This window comes from Gossypium raimondii, chromosome 3, assembly GCF_025698545.1.
Source record: "Gossypium raimondii isolate GPD5lz chromosome 3, ASM2569854v1, whole genome shotgun sequence".
Lineage (NCBI taxonomy): Eukaryota > Viridiplantae > Streptophyta > Magnoliopsida > Malvales > Malvaceae > Gossypium > Gossypium raimondii.
In genome coordinates, this window is record NC_068567.1 from 3,459,191 (window position 1) to 3,481,718 (window position 22,528).

Genomic DNA, 22,528 nt, shown 5'->3' on the forward strand with positions numbered 1-22,528 from the left:
ATCTATATCTATGCTTAGAATTTTGAAAATTGGGCAAAGCATCAATATATTCCTTTCTTTATGAAGACCAAAACCAACACCCAAGAAATATAATTGTCATGTAATTGTTGATGCTCTAAATGTTGATATGCATGAATATATTAAATATACAATTAAAATATAATATTAAAATTAATTATAAGAAATATAAACTATAAAGCAAATTGAAGCAAATATTTAGTAAAAATTTGAACTTAAAATATATATTTAAAACTTAAAACATATTATTAAAGACGCATTTTAATAAAGATTGATTAAAGTAAATATATTTCAAATTCTTAATTAATTTAAACAAAACTCAATTATTAAAAACAAATTATTATCTTTTTCAAACTCTAACAAATTTATGGGAAAATTGAATGTTCCATATTATTATCCTTAGAATGGAAATGCTGGGGTATTATGGGAAAAGAAATATTGACAAATATTCTCACAAGTCAACGACGAAAATGATTCTTCTCTTTTAAGGACAAAAGCAAGACCTAAGAAAGTATACCACAAAGGGTGGCGTAAAGTGAAGCTAACTCAAGGGTTTTCTTGTAATGGATGCGAGTGAGTGTGAGAGTAGGACAGAAGGGGAGACCATGGAACTTCAACATTTCAGTCATCCACATCCTTTGGTCTCCTTCAAATATCAGACTGTTGCACGCGAAGAAGTAGACACAGAAGCAGCTCTTTGCCTTGGGTGTGAGAAACCTGTAGAGGGCTGGAGCTATGGCTGCAATCAATGCGAGTTTTATCTTCATAAGGGATGTGCTGAGTTAGAGTTAGCCCCCAAGATTCAGCATCCATTCCACCCCAAACATCCTCTCACTCTTCTGCCAAAATCACCTTATCCTGGGGGCATAACCGTGTGCGATTTGTGTGGTAAGAATTTTGAGGGATTTGTTTATAATTGTAATGATTGTATTTTCGATCTGCACATCAATTGTGCTTTGCTTCAATCATCCATTGCTGCAAATTTTCCTAATTCTTTGCACCACCATCCTTTACACTTCATTCAAAACCATAACGAGGAAGTTGAGCGCGATTGCTCCGGATGTCAGAAACCATTATCTGGTCCGATTTACCATTGTTTAGATTGTTCTTATCCTACATTCTTTACTCTTCATAAGGAATGCGTTGAACTACCCCTAGAAATTAATCACCCCTGTGACCGTAAGCATCCCCTTACTCTTTTGCCTCAACGACCTGCACATCCCGAGAAATGTAGTTGCTATTTGTGCAAAATCCAATGGAGCGGGTTTGTTTATTCCTGCTCGCTTTGCAACTTTGAGCTTTCAGTTGATTATATTGTTTCACCACCAACAATCACCAATGCAAGCCATGAACACCCGTGGATGCTTATATCCAAAAAAATGTCATTTATTTGTGATTTTTGTGGCATTGTCGGAGATCACTCTCCCTATCTTTGTGCTACATGTAACCTTGCTGTCCACAAGAATTGCATTTCATTGCCACGCAACATCAGGATAACACGACATTGTCACGTGATTTGTTTTTCATATTCTTTTCAACAAAATCAAGTTGAAGATTGTATGTGCAGAATTTGTTACACGGAAGTTGATACAAGTTATGGTTGGTATTGTTGTTCTGCTTCTGGTTGTGATTATATTGCTCATGCACATTGTGCAACCAATAAATCAATTTGGGATGGAACAATTATCAAGGAAGGCTATGATGAGAGGCATGGACCTTCGAATTTGATCACTGATGTTATTGAACAAATAAGTATTGAAGAAATTTTGGTAGCAAGTAAGATCAAACATTCCTACCATCATCATAATTTAAGACTCACTTTTAGTGGTGAGATCAAAGATGATAGCCAGTGTGATGGGTGCATGAGGCCTATATCAAATCCTTTTTATAGTTGTGAACAATGCAAGTTTTTTCTCCACCAAGATTGCGCTGAATTGCCTAAAGAAATGCCACACCCATTTCACAAGCATGTGCTTACTCTCTCAAACTTACATGATTGGTTTGGTTATTCAGTGTGCGGTGCTTGCTGTCGTATGTATCAGGGATTTAGGTACAGATGCTACAAAGGAGATTGCTACTTCGAAATTGACATTCAATGTATGTTATTGTCGAACACCTTGAGTCATGAGCATTCACTCTTTCTTGTCCACAACAACGGGGAAGGAGTTGCAGTGCTTGTTTTAGGAAACTACACTCAAGGGATGTTGCATACAGATGCATGAAGCGCTGTGATTTCAGTTTAGATGTAGGTTGTGCAACACTACCACTCACTGCTTGGTACAAGTATGACAGGCATGCTCTTACTTTGACTTATTCTGATGATTCTGAGCCTTCTCAACTTTACTGCGATCTCTGCGAGAAAGAAAGAGAGCCAAATCGTTGGTTTTATTATTGTGCTGATTGTGATAACTCTCTTCATCTCAATTGTGCTATTGGGGATCTCCCATATGTGAAGCTTGGGAACAAATTGAAATTTTATAGGCATGAACATCCATTCACTATTGTGAAAAACATCTGGAATTGCCCCCCATGTATGGTATGTGGTGAGGTTTGCAATGGACAGGCCCTAGAATGTAAAGAATCTGAATGCAACTTTACCGTCCATTGGGATTGCCATTGGTATCTCCAGGAATCATCTGAATGATATTCCACTCAAGTTTAAGAAACAGAGAAGGCACAATATGAGAGGTGTGTTGTGTTGTGTGGAAGGGTATAGCAGATTTGGTAAAAATGGGTGATGGCCTTAGTTGTTGTATTCTGCATTATGTTATGTTTATGATAGTTGTTTGAGCAGAAGAAGGTTGTGTTAGATGAAACAATGATTTGTAACCACACATCTGTATCTTTCACCTTTCTTTTTGATTCTTATCCTTTCAACTTTTTTCTAAAATTAGTGATGAGAAGAAAATATTTTTATTATCTTTCTATTCCCCATTCATAAAAATTGTGAGTGAATGTTAAGACCATGAAATGTATAAATGGTTTCTCAATTTTATTTATCTAAAATTTTAAATTTAGCGTCTGAAGATCGAATTTGGCATATCTTATTATTTTTAAAAAGTGAAAATGATGAGGCTTGTGACATAAATTAATCAAGATTTTGTGACATTAAATCAACCAGCCATAAAAAAAAGTGGACGCATGTTTTAGCTTTATAATTTAGGTTAACTTTATATTACTTAATCAATAAACATTTGTACTCCATATTCAAAATAATATTATTATGCCTAAATTCTAGAAAATAATTTTCTCTTTATTTTAGATCTTATCCTAAATTTTTTGAATTTTCCACCAGATTTTATTGTAATTTCATTTGAAAGATAAATCAACACTTTTCACAACTTAGAAAAGAATAGAGTCAATTTAGGCAAAAAAAATCCTTTTTTTTTTCTTTGCCCTCAAAATATTAAGAAAAACCCCCTTTCTTTTATTTTGGAAAGAAAGAGAAACCTGTAGAGGGCTGGAGCTATGCCTGCAATCAATGTCGGTTTTTTCTTCACAAGGGATGTGCTGAGTTAGAGTTAGCCCCCAAGATTCAGCATCCCTTCCACCCCTTCCACCCTCTCACTCTTCTGCCAAAATCACCTTATTCTGGGGGCATAACCGCGTGCAGTTTGTGTGGTAAGAATTTTGAGGGATTTGTTTATAATTGTTTTGATTGTGAGTTCGATCTGCACATCACTTGTGCTTTGCTTCAATCATCCATTGCTGCAAATTTTCCTAATTCTTTGCACCCCCATCCTTTACACTTCATTCAAAATCATAGCAAGGAAGTCGAGCCTGATTGCCCGCGGTGTCGGAAACCAATATCTGGTCCATTTTACCACTGTTCAGATTGCACTTATCATAAATTGTTTAACCTTCATAAGGAGTGTGCTGAACTACCCCTTGAGATTAATCACCCCTGTGACCGTAAGCATCCTCTTACTCTCTTGTCACAACCGCCTACTCATCCCAAGAAATGTAGTTGCTCTTTGTGCAGAATCCAATGGAAGAGGTTTGTTTATTCCTGCTCTCTATGCAACTTTGATCTTTCACTTGATGATTTTCTTTTTTCACCACCAACAATCACAGTTACAAGTCATGAACACGCGTAGATGCTTGTATGTAGAAAAATGTCGTTTGTTTGTGATTTTTGTGGCACTGACGGAGATCACTCCCCCTATTTGTACCCTAAACTTAAACTTTGCCCTCACACTACCCAGTTCAATCTAGGCTTAATATAAAAATTGCCCCCTAAATTATATTCATTTTCTCAGATAGGTATCTAAACCATTTTTTTGTCAAATTGAGTACTTAAAGTAATTTTTTCCCGCATTGGTACGCTGTTAGTTCTCCCTTAGTCAACCATTAGTCAACATTGTTCGATGCTCAATGATGATGTGGCCCAATAACTAATAAGCACGTGAAAAAAAAAGTCACATAAGTAAACCATCTCATTCTTTGTATAAAAAAAAGCCACATAAGTAAATCATCTCATAATTAAAAATAATATTAAGAAATATTTTCACACCCTGTTACTCTCCCACAGTCCCCTACCATCCTCACCCAACCCTTTCCCTCTGCTAACCCTTCAATTATATTTTCAATAAAAAAAAATTTCCTGCTTTCTTTCTTCAACATTGATTCTTTGTCTCACAATTCCATTTAAATCCATCCACCACATGTTTGGGAAAATGACCCTCAAAAAAATAGATTTTGAGCCTTAAATTGGTGTTTTCCTTTTCATGTATTGGATTTGCTTTCTTATAGTAGGATTATAAGTTTGCAGGTGAAGGTTCTGTATTTGTTTGTTTGGTTTAGTGGACTCTTAATTTTATTTATGGCCTTCTTCCAATTCAGAATTTTGTTTGTACTCTGAAACTCTAAAGTGCAAATAACCAAATTAAGCATATTTAATGTACCAATTGGTTTGTGTCTTTTACAGATAAATAAATTTTCTAATTTTTTTTATTTTGCCACATGTCTATTGGTGGTTGACCCACATCATCATTGACCAAGGTTGATTAACTGCTGACTAACGAAGAACAAACCAGGTACAAATGTAAGAAAAAACATAGTTTAGATACTCAAATTGATCAAAAAAGTGTTTAGATACGTATTTAAGTAAATGAGTATATTTTAAAGGACAATTTTTAATATTAAGCCTTCAACCTATAAATAGATTTATTTATAATTAATTTAATTTAATTTAATTTAATATGATATGATTCAAATTAATTTTTAAACACATTTAATGACTTAAATTTTAATCACAAATGACAAACTTCTACAACATGGTTTTTTAGTTCAAATTGGTACTTTCAAATAACTAAGTATTAATTTAGATAAAAAAAATTAAATTCGGGTATTAATTTAAATCAAGAAGCAAAATTTAGGTACTTAATTGGACCAAAATACCAAATGGAACTTTGAAGTCACGTTCAAGTACCTAATTGGAAAAAAAAAACCTTAGGTATCAATTTGAACTCTGAAGCTAAGTTCAAGTACCAAAATGTATATTTCCCTTACTTTTCCAATAACCATTGAATGCTCTCTCATTTTTATTCACAAATTATTGACAGAAAATAACAATTCTAGTGATTATGTTGAAAGAAACTTAATTTTCTGTCACCAACAATCAGAATCCTTTTTGCATTATTTCTCAATTTTTAGTTCATAAACGATCAAGAATACTTTTTTTTTACAGTGATTATGTTGAGATATCTTATAAAATTCTCTTTTTATTTGCAAGGAATCAACAACTCTAGTGTGAATCAGGGAAGCAAGCAGGCGTGGGAAGCTATCAGCTCTGGTAAACTTAAATCCCACCGCCTCTTCTATAGGCGCCAACATATGAATAACTATTCCTAAAACGAGGTCAGCCATGCCAATTCCATTGAAAAGAGGCCTAAGCTAAGCTACCAAGCAAAGAGGAAGAAGAAGAGATGGTTTCAGGGTGAGGCATGTGCTCCAAAAGGGTAGCGGTGGATGCAAGGCATCGCATGCTAGGAAGGTTGGCTTCCATATTGGCCAAGGAGTTGTTGAATGGCCAAAAAGTAGTGGTGGTGAGATGTGAAGAGATATGCATGTGGGGTGGATTGGTTAGCCAGAAGATGAATCTCATGAGGTTTCTTAGGAAGCGTATGAACACTGAGCCTTCTCATGGTTTCATCCAGTTTCCTGCTCCTCTAACATCCTCTGGCGTACCATTCGTGGGCGTGCTTTTCTTTTCCAGAGTTATTTTTCCCTTTTAGTGTGTTTTCATAGTTCTTTATTTGGTCTGTGAAAGAAAAGGATGGAAATTTCTAGGTTTTTGATGCTTGATAATTTAGGAAGCCTTTATTATAAACTTTTTGAGAGATTTTTTCTATTTATTTGAAGTTTTATGGTTTGGATATTGGAATATATATTGCAAAAGAACCAAAGGAATCTGTGTGTTTAGTTATGTTTGATATCAAAATTAATAATGAGAGGTTGCTATTGATTTTTCTTGTTAGAGATCCGTATGTTTGTTATAATTGGTTATTGGTAAAATGTAGGGACGAAGTGAAAGAGAGTAGAATGAGTGTGCTTGAGGTCGGATTGAGAGAAAACTAATAGCTGACAAGGTCTATGAATCTTATGGTGCAAAGGCAATGCGTTTGGCTTTAGCATATATGAAGTGAAGTATATAACTGGGCTTCATTTTGACTTTCCTGATGGTAATTGATATTTGTTTTGATTGCAGGATGATTCCTCGCAAAGACTAAGCACGGAGTGGCAGCTTTTGTTGGTTTGAAATTGAAGGCTTATGAGGGGATTCCTGCACCATATGATAAGACTAAGAGAATGGTTATTCCTAATGCTCTCAAGTTTTGCAGTAGTTGGTTTCTTTCGCGGAATTTAGAATTTGGTTTTCTTGCTTGCTTCTGTGGATAGTTAGTCATGCTCAATGTTTTTATTATTTTTTCGATTTTTTTAAATTAGGGTTTTGAGGTTTCAGAAAGGACACAAATTGGTGGAGAAAATAGCATTACCCTGGAGTAAATATGAAATTTAACATTGAATGCTTTTATGTAGGTTATCGAACATGCTGAATGCTTAGGACTTGGTTTGGAGCTTTAGGAGCTACTGATGAATAAGTTTATGAAGACATCAAAAGAGTTATTTCATTGGTTTGACAGTTCTAGGACTTGGTTGTCCTTTACTCAGAGCCAGAGCAGGTAGGTTCTATTTTTACTCGGCTGTTTTTGATTGATGTTTGTTGCACCTTGATGGGTGTCGAATCTAACAATATAAACCTACGCCTTAATTTGCAAATTATGCAGTATAGGGAGTAGGGTCGATCCCTCAGAGACTGGTTTACTGTAAATTGTTGCTCTCTTGACCAGATTTATGTCGGGACAGCTGTCGTGCCCAAGAAATTCGGGGGGATAAAATTTGAAGAACTGAAATAAACAGAAAAATAACGTAAAAAGTAAAAGTTTAAAACAGAATAATAAAAACAGTTAAATAAATATGAAGAAAATTTAATTAGAATAAGCTTAGCTTTAGTCACGAATTTTCTTCATCTTTGAACCGATCCTCGAAATTAGATGAACTCCTCTTTTCCAATAAGCTAGTTATAGCTACCAAGGACGCCTCGGACACCAACTCTTCCTTGTGTAAATTAGTTATGGAACGTCCAATAACTAACCCTTACCGATCGAACAACCACGAAACGTTCGTGATTTAGAACTCCGGCAGCTTTGCGTTCTAGAAGAGCCGAGCTCGAACCAATGCCCTCAACCGCGTGGGACATTTAAATCCGGTTACTACTTCCCTTGACGGAACCAAATAGCAATCTCCACTTGGCACGCCAATGTGTTCACAGAAAACCGATTAGAAACGTTCGTTTCGGAATTCTAACTGTACGTCCAATCACACTAAATCAAACGATGTCTTTTTTTACTTAGTGTTGATCTGACTTTGTGAGCTGACAAAATCATACTCTTAATCCGGAGAAGTAATAAGTACTGAAATTTTAGGAGTTAAATGGCTCGGGTTCGTAACTCACGGGTTTTGAAGAGGCTAATTTCGGCCTAAAGCTGAAAATGGGTTTAGTTGGCTAAGGTTTGGGGCATGTTGGTATTGGAATAATTAAATAAGATTGAATAAATGAAAAAAAAACAAAAAAAAATGAAAGTGAGTGGTGAAGGTGACGCAAGGTTGGATATTAATTGCTGACAAAAAAAGGAAAGAAAAGATTGAATTGCAAGAGATAAAAGCTTAATTTAAAAACGAAATGATTAAAAACTTGATGGAAAATTTTAGGAAAAGACTTGATGAAAAACTTTAAAAAGAACTTGCTGCAAAACTTGATAAAAAACTTGGTAATTTAAAACTTGATAAAAGAACTAGATGAAAAATACTTGAAGAAAGAAAAAACACTTAATGAAAGACTTAATTGAAAGCTTGATTTATGAATTGATTGATCGATGAACAATGTAGCCTCTATTTATACTAGTGGCTTTACTAAATTATGAGCCAACTAGTCATAGAAAATTAAGGAAAATATTCCATAATATAAAAAATATCCCAAAATAATCTCCCACTAAGTCAACAATTTCAGCTAATTATTCTTGAAAAAATTCTGCTTTGGCCCTCCTTCTTTGCTTCTTTCTTCAATCTAGCCCAATTTGTTTCCTTTTTCTTCTATTCAGCCCCAAATTGCATTCCTGCACAAAATTCAATAGATATGGCAAAATTAGTGGTGCATTCTCATAAATTAACCAATTTGATTACATAAAATATGTAACTTTAGCATTTAATCACACCTTTTCCCCTCTCTTTTTGTAACTGTATTGTAGCTTTGGGTCAGTGGTTGGGCTATGAATTTATGAATATCAAACTGCTGTGTCTGGTCAACATTGCAGACTCCTCGAATTGTCTCCTTACCGTCTGAGTTTTACAACCAACCAAGACAACACCGAACCAAACCTTCCGCATACCGAAGAAAAACATTCCTTGCAATAAAATTAAAACTGATACGAAAACCACAACATCCATAGGGAAGCATCAAAACACCTAAAAAAGATAACCACAATGACACTTGCGTACACCACAGCTCATGACACAAATCGAAAAAGAGATCAACTTCAAGACATCATCTCATGTTATCAATTTGTGAGCATCTCTTAGAAACTAAATAAACACCATAAAAGAAGCATCCAACAAATTGGCAGCAATGCAGTAACAGCAAACCTATTGCCTCCGTGAGTCTTTAATTACAACCCCAAATATCATATACCAAAACAAGGAGCAACATCAAAACCTTCATAATTAAACACTCTTGAAAAGTTGCCTACACACCCTCTTTACTGATCCTTAGGTTAAAACATGTTCTTATCACCCCTAAACACCACCAGTCAAAATCATATCTTACTCGAGTTGAAAAAAAACCTCCTAGTTGAAGAGAAGACAATTGAAAACATCATTAACCCACCAACCCTTATCCAACATCGATCAAGAGGACACTGAACATGATTCCATAATAAGCTTGTTAAAATCCCTCAAGAAAGGAAAGCTGGATCAGCAGCATTCAACAGTGTTCCTCATCAGTTATGGCCGTCGATGATGAACCTCAGCCCCCTCAGCCTTTTGAGTTCGCTTGGATTTCGTTTCGATGATAGTTTTTAAAGACGACTTGTGTTTCGTCACATTCTTTAGTTCAAGAGTTCTCTACTAATCAGTTACATTCTTTCTAATGTTCTTTCTATTTGTACGGACAATCTTGTCATATACATGCTCAACCGTTAGGGAATTCGATTTTGTTGCCCAATTTCTTTTTGTTGATGCTTTGCTCTCAATTCTTTTCACATTATTTCAAATCATATATATAGGTTACAACTGCGTGGCATAGCTTTTAAATCATTATGTCACGATAATAATATTTCACATGTTGATTATTTTGAAAAAATTAATTCAAGGTAAATTCCTTATAAATATTTTCATGTAATTGTTGATGCTCTAAATATTGATTTGCCTGAATATATTAAATATACACTAAAAATATAAAATTAAAATTAATTATAAGAAATATAAACTATAAAGTAAATTGAAGCATTTTAATAAAGATTGATTAAAGTAAATATATTTCAAAATCTTAATTAATTTAAACAAAACTCAATTATAAGAAAAAAATATTATTATCTTTTTCAAACTCTAACAAATTTATGGGAAAATTGAATGTTCCATATTCTTATTAGAGGTGCTCATGGGCCGGGCCCAAAAAAATTTCTAGGACCCGGGCCCGGCCCGGCCCGAAATATGGGCCTAGAATTTTGCCCAAGCCCTGCCCAAGAAAAATTCATAAGGCCCGGGCCCGGCCCGGCCCGTTTTTTAAATAAATACCAAAAATTTAATTTAAAAATTAAAACAAAAATAAAAAATTTTATTTTAAAAATATTTTAAAATTAAAAAATTTAAAAAAGTATTTTAAAAAAATTAAAAAAAATTTTAAAATTAAAAAAATTAAAAAATATATTTTAAAAGTATTTTTAAAAAAAAATATTTATTATATTTGGTAGGTAAAGTGTCTGCCAAAAAGTGGTGCCCGAGGCCCGGCCTATTTTTTAATCGGGTCTCGTTTTTTTGCCCAAGCCCATATTTCGAGCCTATATTTTTACCCAAACCCTCCCATATTTTGGGCGGGCCGTCGGGCCGGGCCGGGCCGCCCGGCCCATGAGCACCTCTAATTCTTATCCTTGGAATGGAAATGCTGGGGTATTATGGGAAAAGAAATATTGACAAATAGTCGCACAAGTCAACGACGAAATTGATTCTTCTCTTTAACGACAAAAGCAAAGACCTAAGAAAGTATACCACAAAGGGTGGAGTAAAGTGAAGCAAACTCAAGGGTTTTCTTGTAATGGATGTGAGTGAGTGTGAGAGTAGGACAGAGGGGGAGACCATGGAACTTCAACATTTCAGTCATCCACATCCTTTGGTCTCCTTTAAATATCAGACTGTTGCACGCGAAGAAGTAGACCCAGAAGCAGTTCGTTGCCTTGGGTGTGAGAAACCTGTAGAGGGCTGGAGCTATGGCTGCAATCAATGTGAGTTTTATCTTCATAAGGGATGTGCTGAGTTAGAGTTAGCCCCCAAGATTCAGAATCCCTTCCACCCCAAACACCCTCTCACTCTTTTGCCAAATTCACCTCAGTCTAGGTCAGGATTTTGCGATTTGTGTGGTAAGAATTATGGGGGATTTGTTTATTATTGTAATGATTGTAATTTCGATCTGCACATCAATTGTGCTTTGCTTCAATCATCCATTGCTGCAAATTTTCCTAATTCTTTGCACCCCCATTCTTTACATTTCATTCAAAACTATAACAAGGAAGTTGAGCCTGATTGCCCCGGGTGTCAAAAACCAATATCTGGTCCATTTTACCACTGTTCAGATTGCACTTATCCTACATTCTTTAACCTTCATAAGGAATGTGCTGAACTACCCTTTGAGATTAATCACCCCTGTGATCGTAAGCATCCTCTTACTCTCTTGCCACAACCGCCAACTCATCCCCAGAAATGTAGTTGCTATTTGTGCAGAATCCAATGGAAGGGGTTTGTTTATTCCTGCTCTCTATGCAACTTTGATCTTTCACTTGATGATTTTCTTTTTTCACCACCAACAATCACAGTTGCAAGTCATGAACATCCGTGGATGCTTGTATCTAGAAAAATGTGGTTTGTTTGTGATTTTTGTGGCACTGACGGGGATCACTCCCCCTATTTCTGTGGTACCTGTGTACTTTTTGTCCACAAGAATTGCATTTCATTGCCATGCAACATCAGGATAACACGACATTGTCACGTGATTTGTTTTTCATATTCTTTTCAACAAAATCAAGTTGAAGATTGTATGTGCAGAATTTGTTACACGGAAGTTGATACAAGTTATGGTAGGTATTGTTGTTCTGCTTCCGGTTGTGATTATATTGCTCATGCACATTGTGCAACCAATAAATCAATTTGGGATGGAACAATTATCAAGGACGGCTATGATGAGAGGCATGGTCCTTCGAATTTGCTTACTGATGTTGTTGAACAAATTCGTATTGGAGAGCTAATGGTAGCAAGTGAGATCAAGCATTCCTATCATGATCATAATTTAAGACTCACTTTTAGTGGGAAGACCAAAGATGATGATAGTCAGTGCGATGGGTGCACGAGACCTATATCAACTCCGTTTTATAGTTGTGAGCAATGCAAGTTCTTTCTCCACAAAGATTGCGCTGAATTGCCTAAAGAAATGCCACACCCCTTTCACAAGCATTTGCTTACTCTCGTGAACTCACACGGTGGGGGTGGTTATTCACGGTGCGATGCTTGTGATCGTCTATATCAAGGATTTAGCTACGAATGCTACAAAAGAGATTGCAGGTTCAAAATTGACATTCAATGTATGTTATTGTCGGACACCTTGAAGCACCCAAGTCATGAGCATTCACTCTTTCTTGTCCACAACAACGACGGAACAAGTTGCAGTGCTTGTTTCAAAAGACTATACCTGGGGGAAGTTGCATATATATGCATGAAGCGCTGTGATTTCAGGTTACATGTAGGTTGTGCAACACTACCACTCACTGCTTGGTACAAGTATGACAGGCATGCTCTTACTTTGACTTTTTCTGATGATTCTGAGCCTTCTCAACTTTACTGCGATCTCTGTGAAAAAGAAAGAGAGCCAAAGGATTGGTTTTACTACTGTGCTGATTGTGATAACTCTCTTCATCTCAATTGTGTTATCGGGGATCTCCCATATTTGAAGCTTGGGAACAAATTGAAGCATTATAGGCATAAACATCCATTCACTATGGTAAAAAACATCTGGAATTGCCCTCCATGTAAGGCATGTGGTGAGGTTTGCAATGGACAGGCCCTAGAATGTAAAGAATCTGAATGCAACTTTACCGTCCATTGGTATTGCTGTAGGGATCTCCAGAGAATCATTTGAATGATATTCCACTCAAGTTTAAGAAACAGAGAAGGCACAATATGAGAGATGTGTTGTGTTCTGCGTAACCACACATCTTTATCTTTCACTTTTCTATTTGATTCTTATCTAAAATACTAAAATAATGAACATAATGTTGAGTTTGGAAATTTAAATAGAAAATCATTCCTCCATTCATAAAATTGTGAGTGAATGTTAAGACCATGAAATGTATAAATGGTTTCTCAATTTTATTTATCTAAAATCCTAAATTTAGCATTTAAAGATCGAATTTGGTATATCTATACATGTTTATTTACTTATTTATTATTTTTAAAAAGTGGAAATGTATGAGGTTTGTGACATAAATCAATCAAGATTTTGTGACCTTAAATCAACCAGCCATAAAAAAAGTGTACATATGTTTTAGCTTTACAATGTAGGTTCATTTTATTTCACCTAATCAGTAAACATTTGTACTCCATATTCAAAATAATATTATTATGCCTAAATAATCTGTGTGCTTAGTGCCACAATGACACTTGCATACACCACAGCTCATGACACCAATCGAAGAAAATATCAACTTGAAGATATCATCCCATGTTATCGAATTGTGAGCAACCCTTAGAAACTAAATAAACACCATAAAAGAAGCATCGAACATGGCAGCAATGCAATAACGGCAAACCTATTGCCTGCATGAGTCTTTAATTACAACCCCAAAAATCTTATACCAAAACAAGGAGCAACATCAAAAGACCTTCATAATTAAACACTCTTAAAATTGAATGTTCCAGATTCTTATCCTTAGAATGGAAATGCTTGGGGTATTATGGGAAAAATATTAACATATAGTCTCACAAGTCAACGACGAAAATGATTCTTCTCTTTATGAAGAACAAGAGCAAGAACTAATGAAGTATACCACAAAGGCTGGAGTAAAGTGAAGCAAAATCAAGTGTTTTCTTGTAATGGATGTGAGTGAATGTGAGAGTAGGACAGAGGAGGAGACCATGGAACTTCAACTTTTCAGTCATCCACATCCTTTGGTCTTCTTCAAATATCAGACTGTTGTAAGCAAAGAAGTAGATCCAGAAGCAGCTCGTTGCTTTGGGTGTGAGAATCCTTTAGAGGACCGGAGCTACGGCTGCAATCAATGTAAGTTTTACCTTCATAAGGGATGTGCTGAGTTAGAGTTAGTCCCCCGGATTCAACATCCCTTTCACCTACAACACCCTCTCACATTTTTCCCACAATCACCTTATCAGGGTGAATACGTGCTTGTGTGGCGGAATATTCTGGGGATTTGTTTATCATTGTGGTTCTTGTTTATTTGATCTGCACATCAATTGTGCTTTGCTTCAATCATCCATTGCTACAAATTTTCCTAATTCTTTGCACCACCATCCTTTACACTTCATTCAAGACTACAAGGAGGAAGTTGAGCGCGATTGATCCGGATGTCAGAAACCATTATCTGGTCCGATTTGCCATTGTATAGATTGTTCTTATCCTACATTCTTTACCTTCATAAGGAATGTGCTGAACTACCCCTAGAAATTAATCACCCATGTGACCGTAAGCATCCCCTTACTCTTTTGCCCCAACGACCTGCACATCCCGAGAAATGTAGTTGCTATTTGTGCAAAATCCAATGGAGCGGGTTTGTTTATTCCTGCTCGCTTTGCAACTTTGAGGTTTCAGTTGATGATATTTTTTCACCACCAACAAGATTTTGTGACATAAATCAATCAAGATTTTGTGACCTTAAATCAACCAGCCATAAAAAAAAAATAGTGTACATATGTTTTAGCTTTACAATTTAGGTTCATTTTATTTCACTTAATCAGTAAACATTTGTACTCCATAATCCATATTCAAAATAATATTATTATGCCTAAATTCTAGAAAATAATTTTTCTTTATTTTAGATCTTATTCTAAATTTTTGAATTTTCCATCAGATTTTATTGTAATTTCATTTCAAAGATAAATCAGCACTTTTCACAACTTAGAAAAGAATAAAGTCAATTTAGGCAAAAGTCCTTTTTTTTCTTTGCCCTCAAAATATTAAGAACAACCCCATTTCTTTTATTTTTCTTTTATCAAATTATTCAGAATTAGGTGAAAAAATTAACGAGTCGTTAATTTTGATGATGGGAATGATTGACGTTTATGTGACATTCATGAAAATACACGTGTATCATGTCATTAGAAATTAATTATTTTATAAAATTAAAAAATTAAATATTAAAACTTAATGTCTGACTTTTTTTAATCATTATTTTAAAATTTCAAATTCTTAAATAATTTAATATTAAGCTGCTAATTTTAAAATATTAATAAATTAAACTAAACACTTTTTCCATTAATAAAGAACATTTTCTTCCTTATTCTTTAAAAAAAAAAAAACCTAAATGAACTCTAAAAGGTACTTCAATCTCTTGAACCCACATTCGGATCATCTGAAGATTCCAAACATAGCATGTTGTGATTACAAGTAGAGAAACGAGCTTTTAACTCAAATGAGAGAACATTATTTTTATTGAATTGATGAATAAATCCATATAGTTCTAGCCTTTTATGAGTCTTATAATAGCTCAAAGCTAAAAATAACAAAACTAAATATGAGAAAATTTGAAAATTTTATTTAAGTTCTCTCAAAATTTTAAAAATTCTCATTAATTTTTCAAGAGTTTTAAAAATCTTATTAATCCCCAAAAATATTTTAAATTTTGATTAATTTTATTTTTGAATTAACTATTCCAAAATTATTCCTCTCTATTATATTTTTATTATCAGTTAAAGTCAAACATAATACTGGCTGAAGGGACATAGCCAGAATGAGAGTGACCAAATTCCAAATTATTGTATTTTGATACCAAAATTCAAGTAATGTGTAATTTATATCCTCCAAAATTGTAACGATAAAAAGAATGATAATGGCATATTCAATCCCTATACTTTATCAAAATATCTAATATGGTATCTTCACTTTTAAAATATCAATTCTGATACCTAAACTTTAGAATTTTTTAGGATTTAAATAATATAATTTTGTTATAATTTTATAAGATACACAGTTTATTTTTATATTACATTTTTTAGAATTTATATTATAATTTTTTTGCCACAACAATCTCAAATAATCATATGTGTTTATACTTATGATGTAATTTTTATAACTTGTAAAGTATAATTTTTAAAAATTAGATTTTGGTGTAATTATATACGTAATTATTCTAATTCTCACCCTCCCCTAGAAATTGGAAAGTATAAGTGGAGTGCTGTGATTACAACCAATAAAGTGGGATCCACAAATTATAATGCTTATAAAAACATGACATCCTTAGGTAATTAGAAGTCCAATTATCAGATGACTTTCCAAGCACTATTTCGGTAAAAATTAGTGATCGTTCAAAAAAGTTACTGGAAAGCTTTGCTTCTTTTTTAAAAACTAGAGGTGTTCATGAGTTGGGTGACCCAGCCTGAATGCCTGCCTGAAAAGTGAGAGAATTTAGACAAAAATATAAGCCCAAAATAGGTTTGGACAAAAATTAAGGCTTGTTTAGGCGAAAAAACGAATCGAATCTTGAGTAAGGTTTTTTTTTGAACTGGACCTAGCTCGAATTTGCAAACAAAAAAAAACTTTTTTTTGTTGTTTTTCACTGTTTTGCTGTCATTTCACTATTATGTTGTTATTGTTTGGATATTGTATAACTCTTATTTTATTGTCAAATTTGCTACTATTTTAGAGACATTTGCTTGTTAAGTTGCAGATATCCTAGTTTTATTTATCTATAAAGGTTTTTATTTTAATTTACTGAGAAATATTTATTTTAATGTTTTAAGTGTATTTTGTGTATTATATTTTTAAAATTTTTTATATAAAAAATAAAATACAGGTGGGCAAGACCAAACCATCAATTGGGCCCAAAAATTTGTTAAGGCGTGACCTGATCCGATCCATAAACACCTCTATTTTAAACTATCTCCTTTGCTGACTTAGGCAAGGAAATAGATTTATTTAAGCGAGAAGATAGAAAGAAAAAAATAATCCGACAAATGAAATAAAAAATCTTGGTTGCGGAGAGAAACATAATATAAAGAATATAAATATGAAATTCTTTATAACTTGTTAAAGAAATTTGGTATCAACGTAATGATAAAAGAATGATAATAACATATTCAACCCCTATACTTTATCAATATATCTAATATATCCTTCTAATGGAGTTAAAATCTTACATCACTTTGAATGCAACCAATTGTATGCTGCCATGTGGCCCTATTAGTTTGAAAAATTTTAATCAAAGTCGAGGGATTTGAAAATAGTTATACCAAAAATTGTTTTAAAGGCAAAAAGAAGAAAAAAAACCATTAAGACCAACCCATGCCCGGCACAATTTAGCCCATCAACTCTTCTACCCTAAACTTAAACTTTGCTCTCAATTCAATCTGCGCTTAATATAAAAATTGCTGTCTAAATTACACATGTTTTCTCAGATAGATTTTTAAACTTTTTTTTTGTCAATTTGAGTATTTAAACTAATTTTATTCTCACATTGGTACCCCCATTAGTTATCCCTTAGTTTGATTTGGTGGAATAAAAATAAAATAGAAATTTGCTTTCGAAGAGATGGTTGAGTGGTTGATAGCTCCTGTTTTGAAAATCGGTATAGTTCGAAACATAGAATTATCGAAGGTTTGAATCCCTCTCTCTCCTTTGCTCGATGAATAGGTTTGTAATTAATTGGATTTGGCCACAGCTGTACTGAGATCGATTCCACTAAAAATTGATGATTTGATTGGTTTAATTGCCAATTCGATTGTTATAATATTAATCCAAAATAGTCAATAAAATATTTTTAATCTAGGATAAATATACATTTTGATATTTGAACTTGATTTCAATGTTCAAATTGGTACTTAAAGTTTAGGGTTTAAATAAGAGTATAATGCACTTCAATACACTTAAATTAACTCACGATTTTAGACTCTTAAAATTAACAATTCAATTTAATTTAGTTCTTTAACCTAAAATTTTGAAGTTTGGCACTCAATAATTTATATTTTATGCTAATCATTTTAATTAAAATATTTAAATTTCGATTTTGTTTCAAGTGAGCAATCGATCAATTCAATCCAATCCAAAGATTTAACAAACTCTTTTACAAATCAAAATAGAACCAAATTCTCTATAAAACCAACAAAATCAAATTAATTATGAATAATTTACTGCTCTACCTGTGATTGAATTAATAAATAATATTGGCAAAAATACTAAATAATTTTTTTTGTAAATATAGTTTTAATATTAATTTTTTTTACTCGTGGATATGACAAAATTCGCTATTTGAAATTGAAAGTCAATTAATTTGATTTTGGATTTCTAAAATAAAAATAAATTTACCGGATCTACAACATACTTGAAAAAACTAAAATCAACCTGTTGAATTACTTTTGTCAATTTGACCAGACTATTGCACACCCTTAATTTTGCTCCCTGAATGTATGTATACTTGTTAACATCGGGACTGGTATCATTGGAATGAAACGGGGAGAGCAAGCAACGAAATTTTCCGAAGAAAAGTGTCCTCTCCTACTTCCTTCTTCCTTCTTCCTCCTACTTTCTTCTTTCTTTCTTTATTTGCTTAATTATATCTATATCTATGCTTAGAATTTTGAAAATTGGGCAAAGCATCAATATATTCCTTTCTTTATGAAGACCAAAACCAACACCCAAAAAGAATCTACTAACCATGAGGCCTGGAATAATTTGATGAAGCAATTTCATTTTTGTTCTTCTTCTTCTAAATAATTTCACATTATCTGAGAGTTGGAAAGAAAGAGAGATGGAAATTCAACATTTCAGCCATCACCATCCTTTGGTCTTCATCCAAGCTCACAGTGTTGCAAGCAAAGCAGCTCTTTGCCTTGTGTGTGAGAAACCTGTAGTGGGCTGGAGCTATGGCTGCAATCAATGTGAGTTTTATCTTCACAAGGGATGTGCTGAGTTAGAGTTAGCCCCCAAGATTCAGCATCCCTTCCACCCCAAACACCCTCTCACTCTTCTGCCAAAATCATCTTATTCTGGGTTTGGAATTTGCAATTTTTGTCTTAAGAAATTAGGGGGATTTTTTTATAATTGTAATGATTGTAGTTTCTATCTGCACATCAATTGTGCTTTGCTTCAATCATCCATTGCTGCAAATTTTCCTAATTCTTTGCACCCCCATCCTTTGTTCTTCATTCAAAATCATAACAACGAAGTCAAGTCTCATTGCTCCGGATGTCAGAAACCAATATCTGGTCCATTTTACCACTGTTCAGATTGCACTTATCCTACATTCTTTAACCTTCATAAGGAATGTGCTGAACTACCCCTTGAGATTAATCACCCCTGTGACCGTAAGCATGCTCTTACTCTCTTGCAACAACCGCCTACTCATCCCCAGAAATGTAGTTGCTATTTGTGCAGAATCCAATGGAAGGGGTTTGTTTATTCCTGCTCTCTATGCAACTTTGATTTTTCGCTTGATGATTTTCTTTTTTCACCACCAACAATCACAGTTGCAAGTCATGAACACCCGTGGATGCTTGTATCTAGAAAAATGTGGTTTGTTTGTGATTTTTGTGGCACTGACGGGGATCACTCCCCTTATCACTGTGATACCTGTGTACTTTTTGTCCACAAGAATTGCATTTCCTTGCCACGCCACATCATGATAACACGACATCATCACACCATTTCTCTTTCGTATTCTTTTCGACAGAATCAAGTTGAGGATTGGATGTGCAAAATTTGTTACAAGGAAGTTGATATAAGCTATGGCCATTACCGTTGTCCTGCTTCTCGTTGCCGTTATATTGCTCATGTACGTTGTGCAACTGATAAAGCAATTTGGGATGGAACAATTATACCGGAAGGCTATGATGAGAGGTCTGAGGAAGTGGTAGATGTACCTTGGAATTTGATTAGTGATGTTGTTGAACAAATTGGTATTGGAGAGCTAATGGTAGCAAGTGAGATCAAGCATTCCTATCATGCTCATAATTTAAGACTCACTTTTAGTGGGAAGACCAAAGATGATAATAGTCAGTGCGATGGGTGCACGAGACCTTTATCAACTCCTTTTTATAGTTGTGAGCAATGCAAGTTCTTTCTCCACAAAGATTGCGCTGAATTGCCCAAAGAAATGCCACACCCATTTCACAAGCATTTGCTTACTCTCTCAAACTCACACGATGGGGATGATTATCCATTGTGCGATGCTTGCGGTCGTCGGTATAAAGGATTTAGTTACAGATGCTACGAAGGAGATTGCTGCTTCGAAATTGACATTCAATGTGTGTTATTGTCGGACACCTTGAAGCACCCAAGTCATGAGCATTCACTCTTTCTTGTCCACAACAACGAGGGAACGAGTTGCAGTGCTTGTTTCAAAGGACTAGACTTGTGGGATGTTGCATATAGATGCATGAGGCGCTGTGATTTCAGTTTAGATGTAGGTTGTGCAACACTACCACTCACTGCTTGGTACAAGTATGACAGGCATGCTCTTACTTTGACTTATTCTGATGATTCTGGGCCTTCTCAACTTTACTGCGATCTCTGCGAAAAAGAAAGAGAGCCAAATCGTTGGTTTTACTACTGTGCTTATTGTGATAACTCTCTTCATCTCAATTGTGCTATCGGGGATCTCCCATATATGAAGCTTGGGAACAAATTCAAAACTTATTGGCATAAACATCCATTCACTGTTGTGAAAAACATCTGGAATTGCCCTCCATGTAAGGTATGCGGTGAGGCTTGCAATGGGCAGGCCTTAGAATGTAAAGAATCTGAATGCAATTTTACCGTCCACTGGAATTGCCGTCGGAGACTCTTTTGAAGCATTTGAATGATATTCCACTCAAGTTTAAGAAACAGAGAAGCCGCAACATCACAGGTGTGTGGTGTTGTGTGTAAGGGTGTAGGAGATTTAGTAAAAATGGGTGATGGCCTGAGTTGTTGTAATCTGCATTATGTGATGTTTATGGTTGTTGTTTGAGGAGTAGAAGGTTGTGTTAGATGAAACATGATTCTGACATCAGATTTTACTGTTCACAACTTAGAAAAGATTAAATTCAATTTAGGCAAAATGTCCTTTTTTTTTTCATTGCCCTCAAAATATTAAAAATAAAAAATCTTCAACTCATGAATAGGAGTTTAATGTGTTCCACGCACTTGAATCCACATCCTTCTGCATTAACAACAATGCTCATGCTAATCGAACTAAAACTCAATCGGCTACTTACTAATTTTCAAAATATTCAAAATTATTTTCTTAAATAATTTAATATTAAGCTGTCAATTTTAAATTATTAATATATTAAATTAAAAAACTTTAAATGGAACTTCGATCTCTTGAATCTACCTTTGGATCATCTTAAGATTCTAAACAAGTAGAGAAAAGAAAAACGAGCTTTTAACTCAAATAAGAGAAAATAATTTTGATACCTAAACTTTAATTCTATTTATTATTGCCATATATCCTTCTAATGGAGTTAAAATCTTATCTCACTTTGAATGCAACCAATTGTGGGACTATTAGTTAGAAAATTTTTAATCAAAGTCAAGGGATTTGAAAATAATTATACCAAAATTTATTTTAAAGGACTAAATGAAAAATAGTAAGACCAACCCAAGCCCGGCACAATTTAGCCCATCAACGCATCTACCCTGAACTTAAACTTTGCCCTCACGCTACCCAATTCAATCTAGGCTTAATATAAAAATTGCCCCCTAAATTATATTCATTTTTTCAGATAGGTATATAGTTTTTTTTTCCCGCATTGGTACCCTGTTAGTTCACCCTTAGTCAGCCATTAGTCAACATTGTTCAATGTTTAATGATGATGTGGCCCAATCACTAATGAACACGTGGCCAAAAAAGCCACATAAGTAAATCATCTCATTCTTTGTATAAAATAATTCCAAAAAATAAAAAATTTTAGAAAAATTAAAATTATGTTTTTATTTTATATTAATATTAATTAAAAATAATATTAAGAAATATTTTCACACCCTGTCCCTCTCCCACCGTCCCCCACTATCCTCACCCAACCCTCTCCCTCTGCTAATCCTTCAATTATATTTTTATAAAAAAAAAAAGTCCCTCCTTTCTTTCTTCAACATTGATTCTTCGTCTCACAATTCCCTTCAAATCCATCCACCACATGTTTGGGAAAATGACCCTCAAAAAAAATAAATTTTGAGCCTCAAATTGGTGTTTTCCTTCATGTATTGGATTGCTTTCTTATAATAGGATTATAAGTTTGTGGGTGAAGGTTTTGTATTTGTTAGTTTGGTTTAGTGGACTCTTAATTTTATTTATGGCCTTCTTCCAATCTAGAATTTTGTTTGTACTCTGAAACTCTAAAGTGTAAATAGCCAAATTAAGTATCTTTAATGTACCAATTGGTTTGTGTCTTTTACAGAAAAATAAATTTTCTAATTTCTTTATTTTGCCACATGTCTATTGGTGATTGAGCCACATCATCATTGACCAAGGTTGATTAACGG

General features: G+C 34.2%; 2 protein-coding genes, 1 long non-coding RNA gene and 1 other non-coding gene across 5 annotated transcripts; all 4 read left to right on the forward strand.

Annotated features, from left to right (window-relative positions):
• The first annotated feature begins 531 nt into the window (after nt 1–531).
• On the forward strand, nt 532–2,937 carry LOC105795605 (uncharacterized). Its single transcript, XR_008194189.1, has one exon. It is a non-coding gene; the product is annotated as an uncharacterized LOC105795605 (transcript).
• Nucleotides 2,938–3,341: 404 nt separating this feature from the next.
• Nucleotides 3,342–9,931, forward strand: LOC128039724 (uncharacterized). Of its 2 annotated transcripts, XR_008194197.1 has the most exons (6): nt 3,342–4,015; nt 5,020–5,054; nt 5,753–6,141; nt 6,728–6,831; nt 7,060–7,202; nt 7,308–9,931. It is a non-coding gene; the product is annotated as an uncharacterized LOC128039724 (long non-coding RNA). The 2 variants fall into 2 exon arrangements; XR_008194196.1 differs by lacking the exons at nt 6,728–6,831; nt 7,060–7,202; nt 7,308–9,931 and having other exon boundaries at nt 3,344–4,015; nt 5,753–6,496.
• Nucleotides 9,932–10,737: 806 nt separating this feature from the next.
• Nucleotides 10,738–13,161, forward strand: LOC128039718 (uncharacterized). The gene has a single exon (XM_052627981.1). It carries the CDS (start codon nt 10,889–10,891, stop codon nt 12,977–12,979), a length of 2,091 nt encoding a protein of 696 aa, XP_052483941.1. The 5' UTR covers nt 10,738–10,888; the 3' UTR covers nt 12,980–13,161.
• A 5,654-nt stretch (nt 13,162–18,815) lies between these two features.
• LOC128039842 (uncharacterized) lies at nt 18,816–21,023 on the forward strand. Its single transcript, XM_052628512.1, has one exon. It carries the CDS (start codon nt 18,816–18,818, stop codon nt 20,853–20,855), a length of 2,040 nt encoding a protein of 679 aa, XP_052484472.1. The 3' UTR covers nt 20,856–21,023.
• Nucleotides 21,024–22,528: the final 1,505 nt, after the last annotated feature.

Coding starts and splice junctions, on each gene's coding strand:
- LOC128039718 (XM_052627981.1), top strand. CDS start 10,889: ATGGATGTGAGTGAGTGTGAGAGTAGGACAGAGGGGGAGACCATGGAA.
- LOC128039842 (XM_052628512.1), top strand. CDS start 18,816: ATGGAAATTCAACATTTCAGCCATCACCATCCTTTGGTCTTCATCCAA.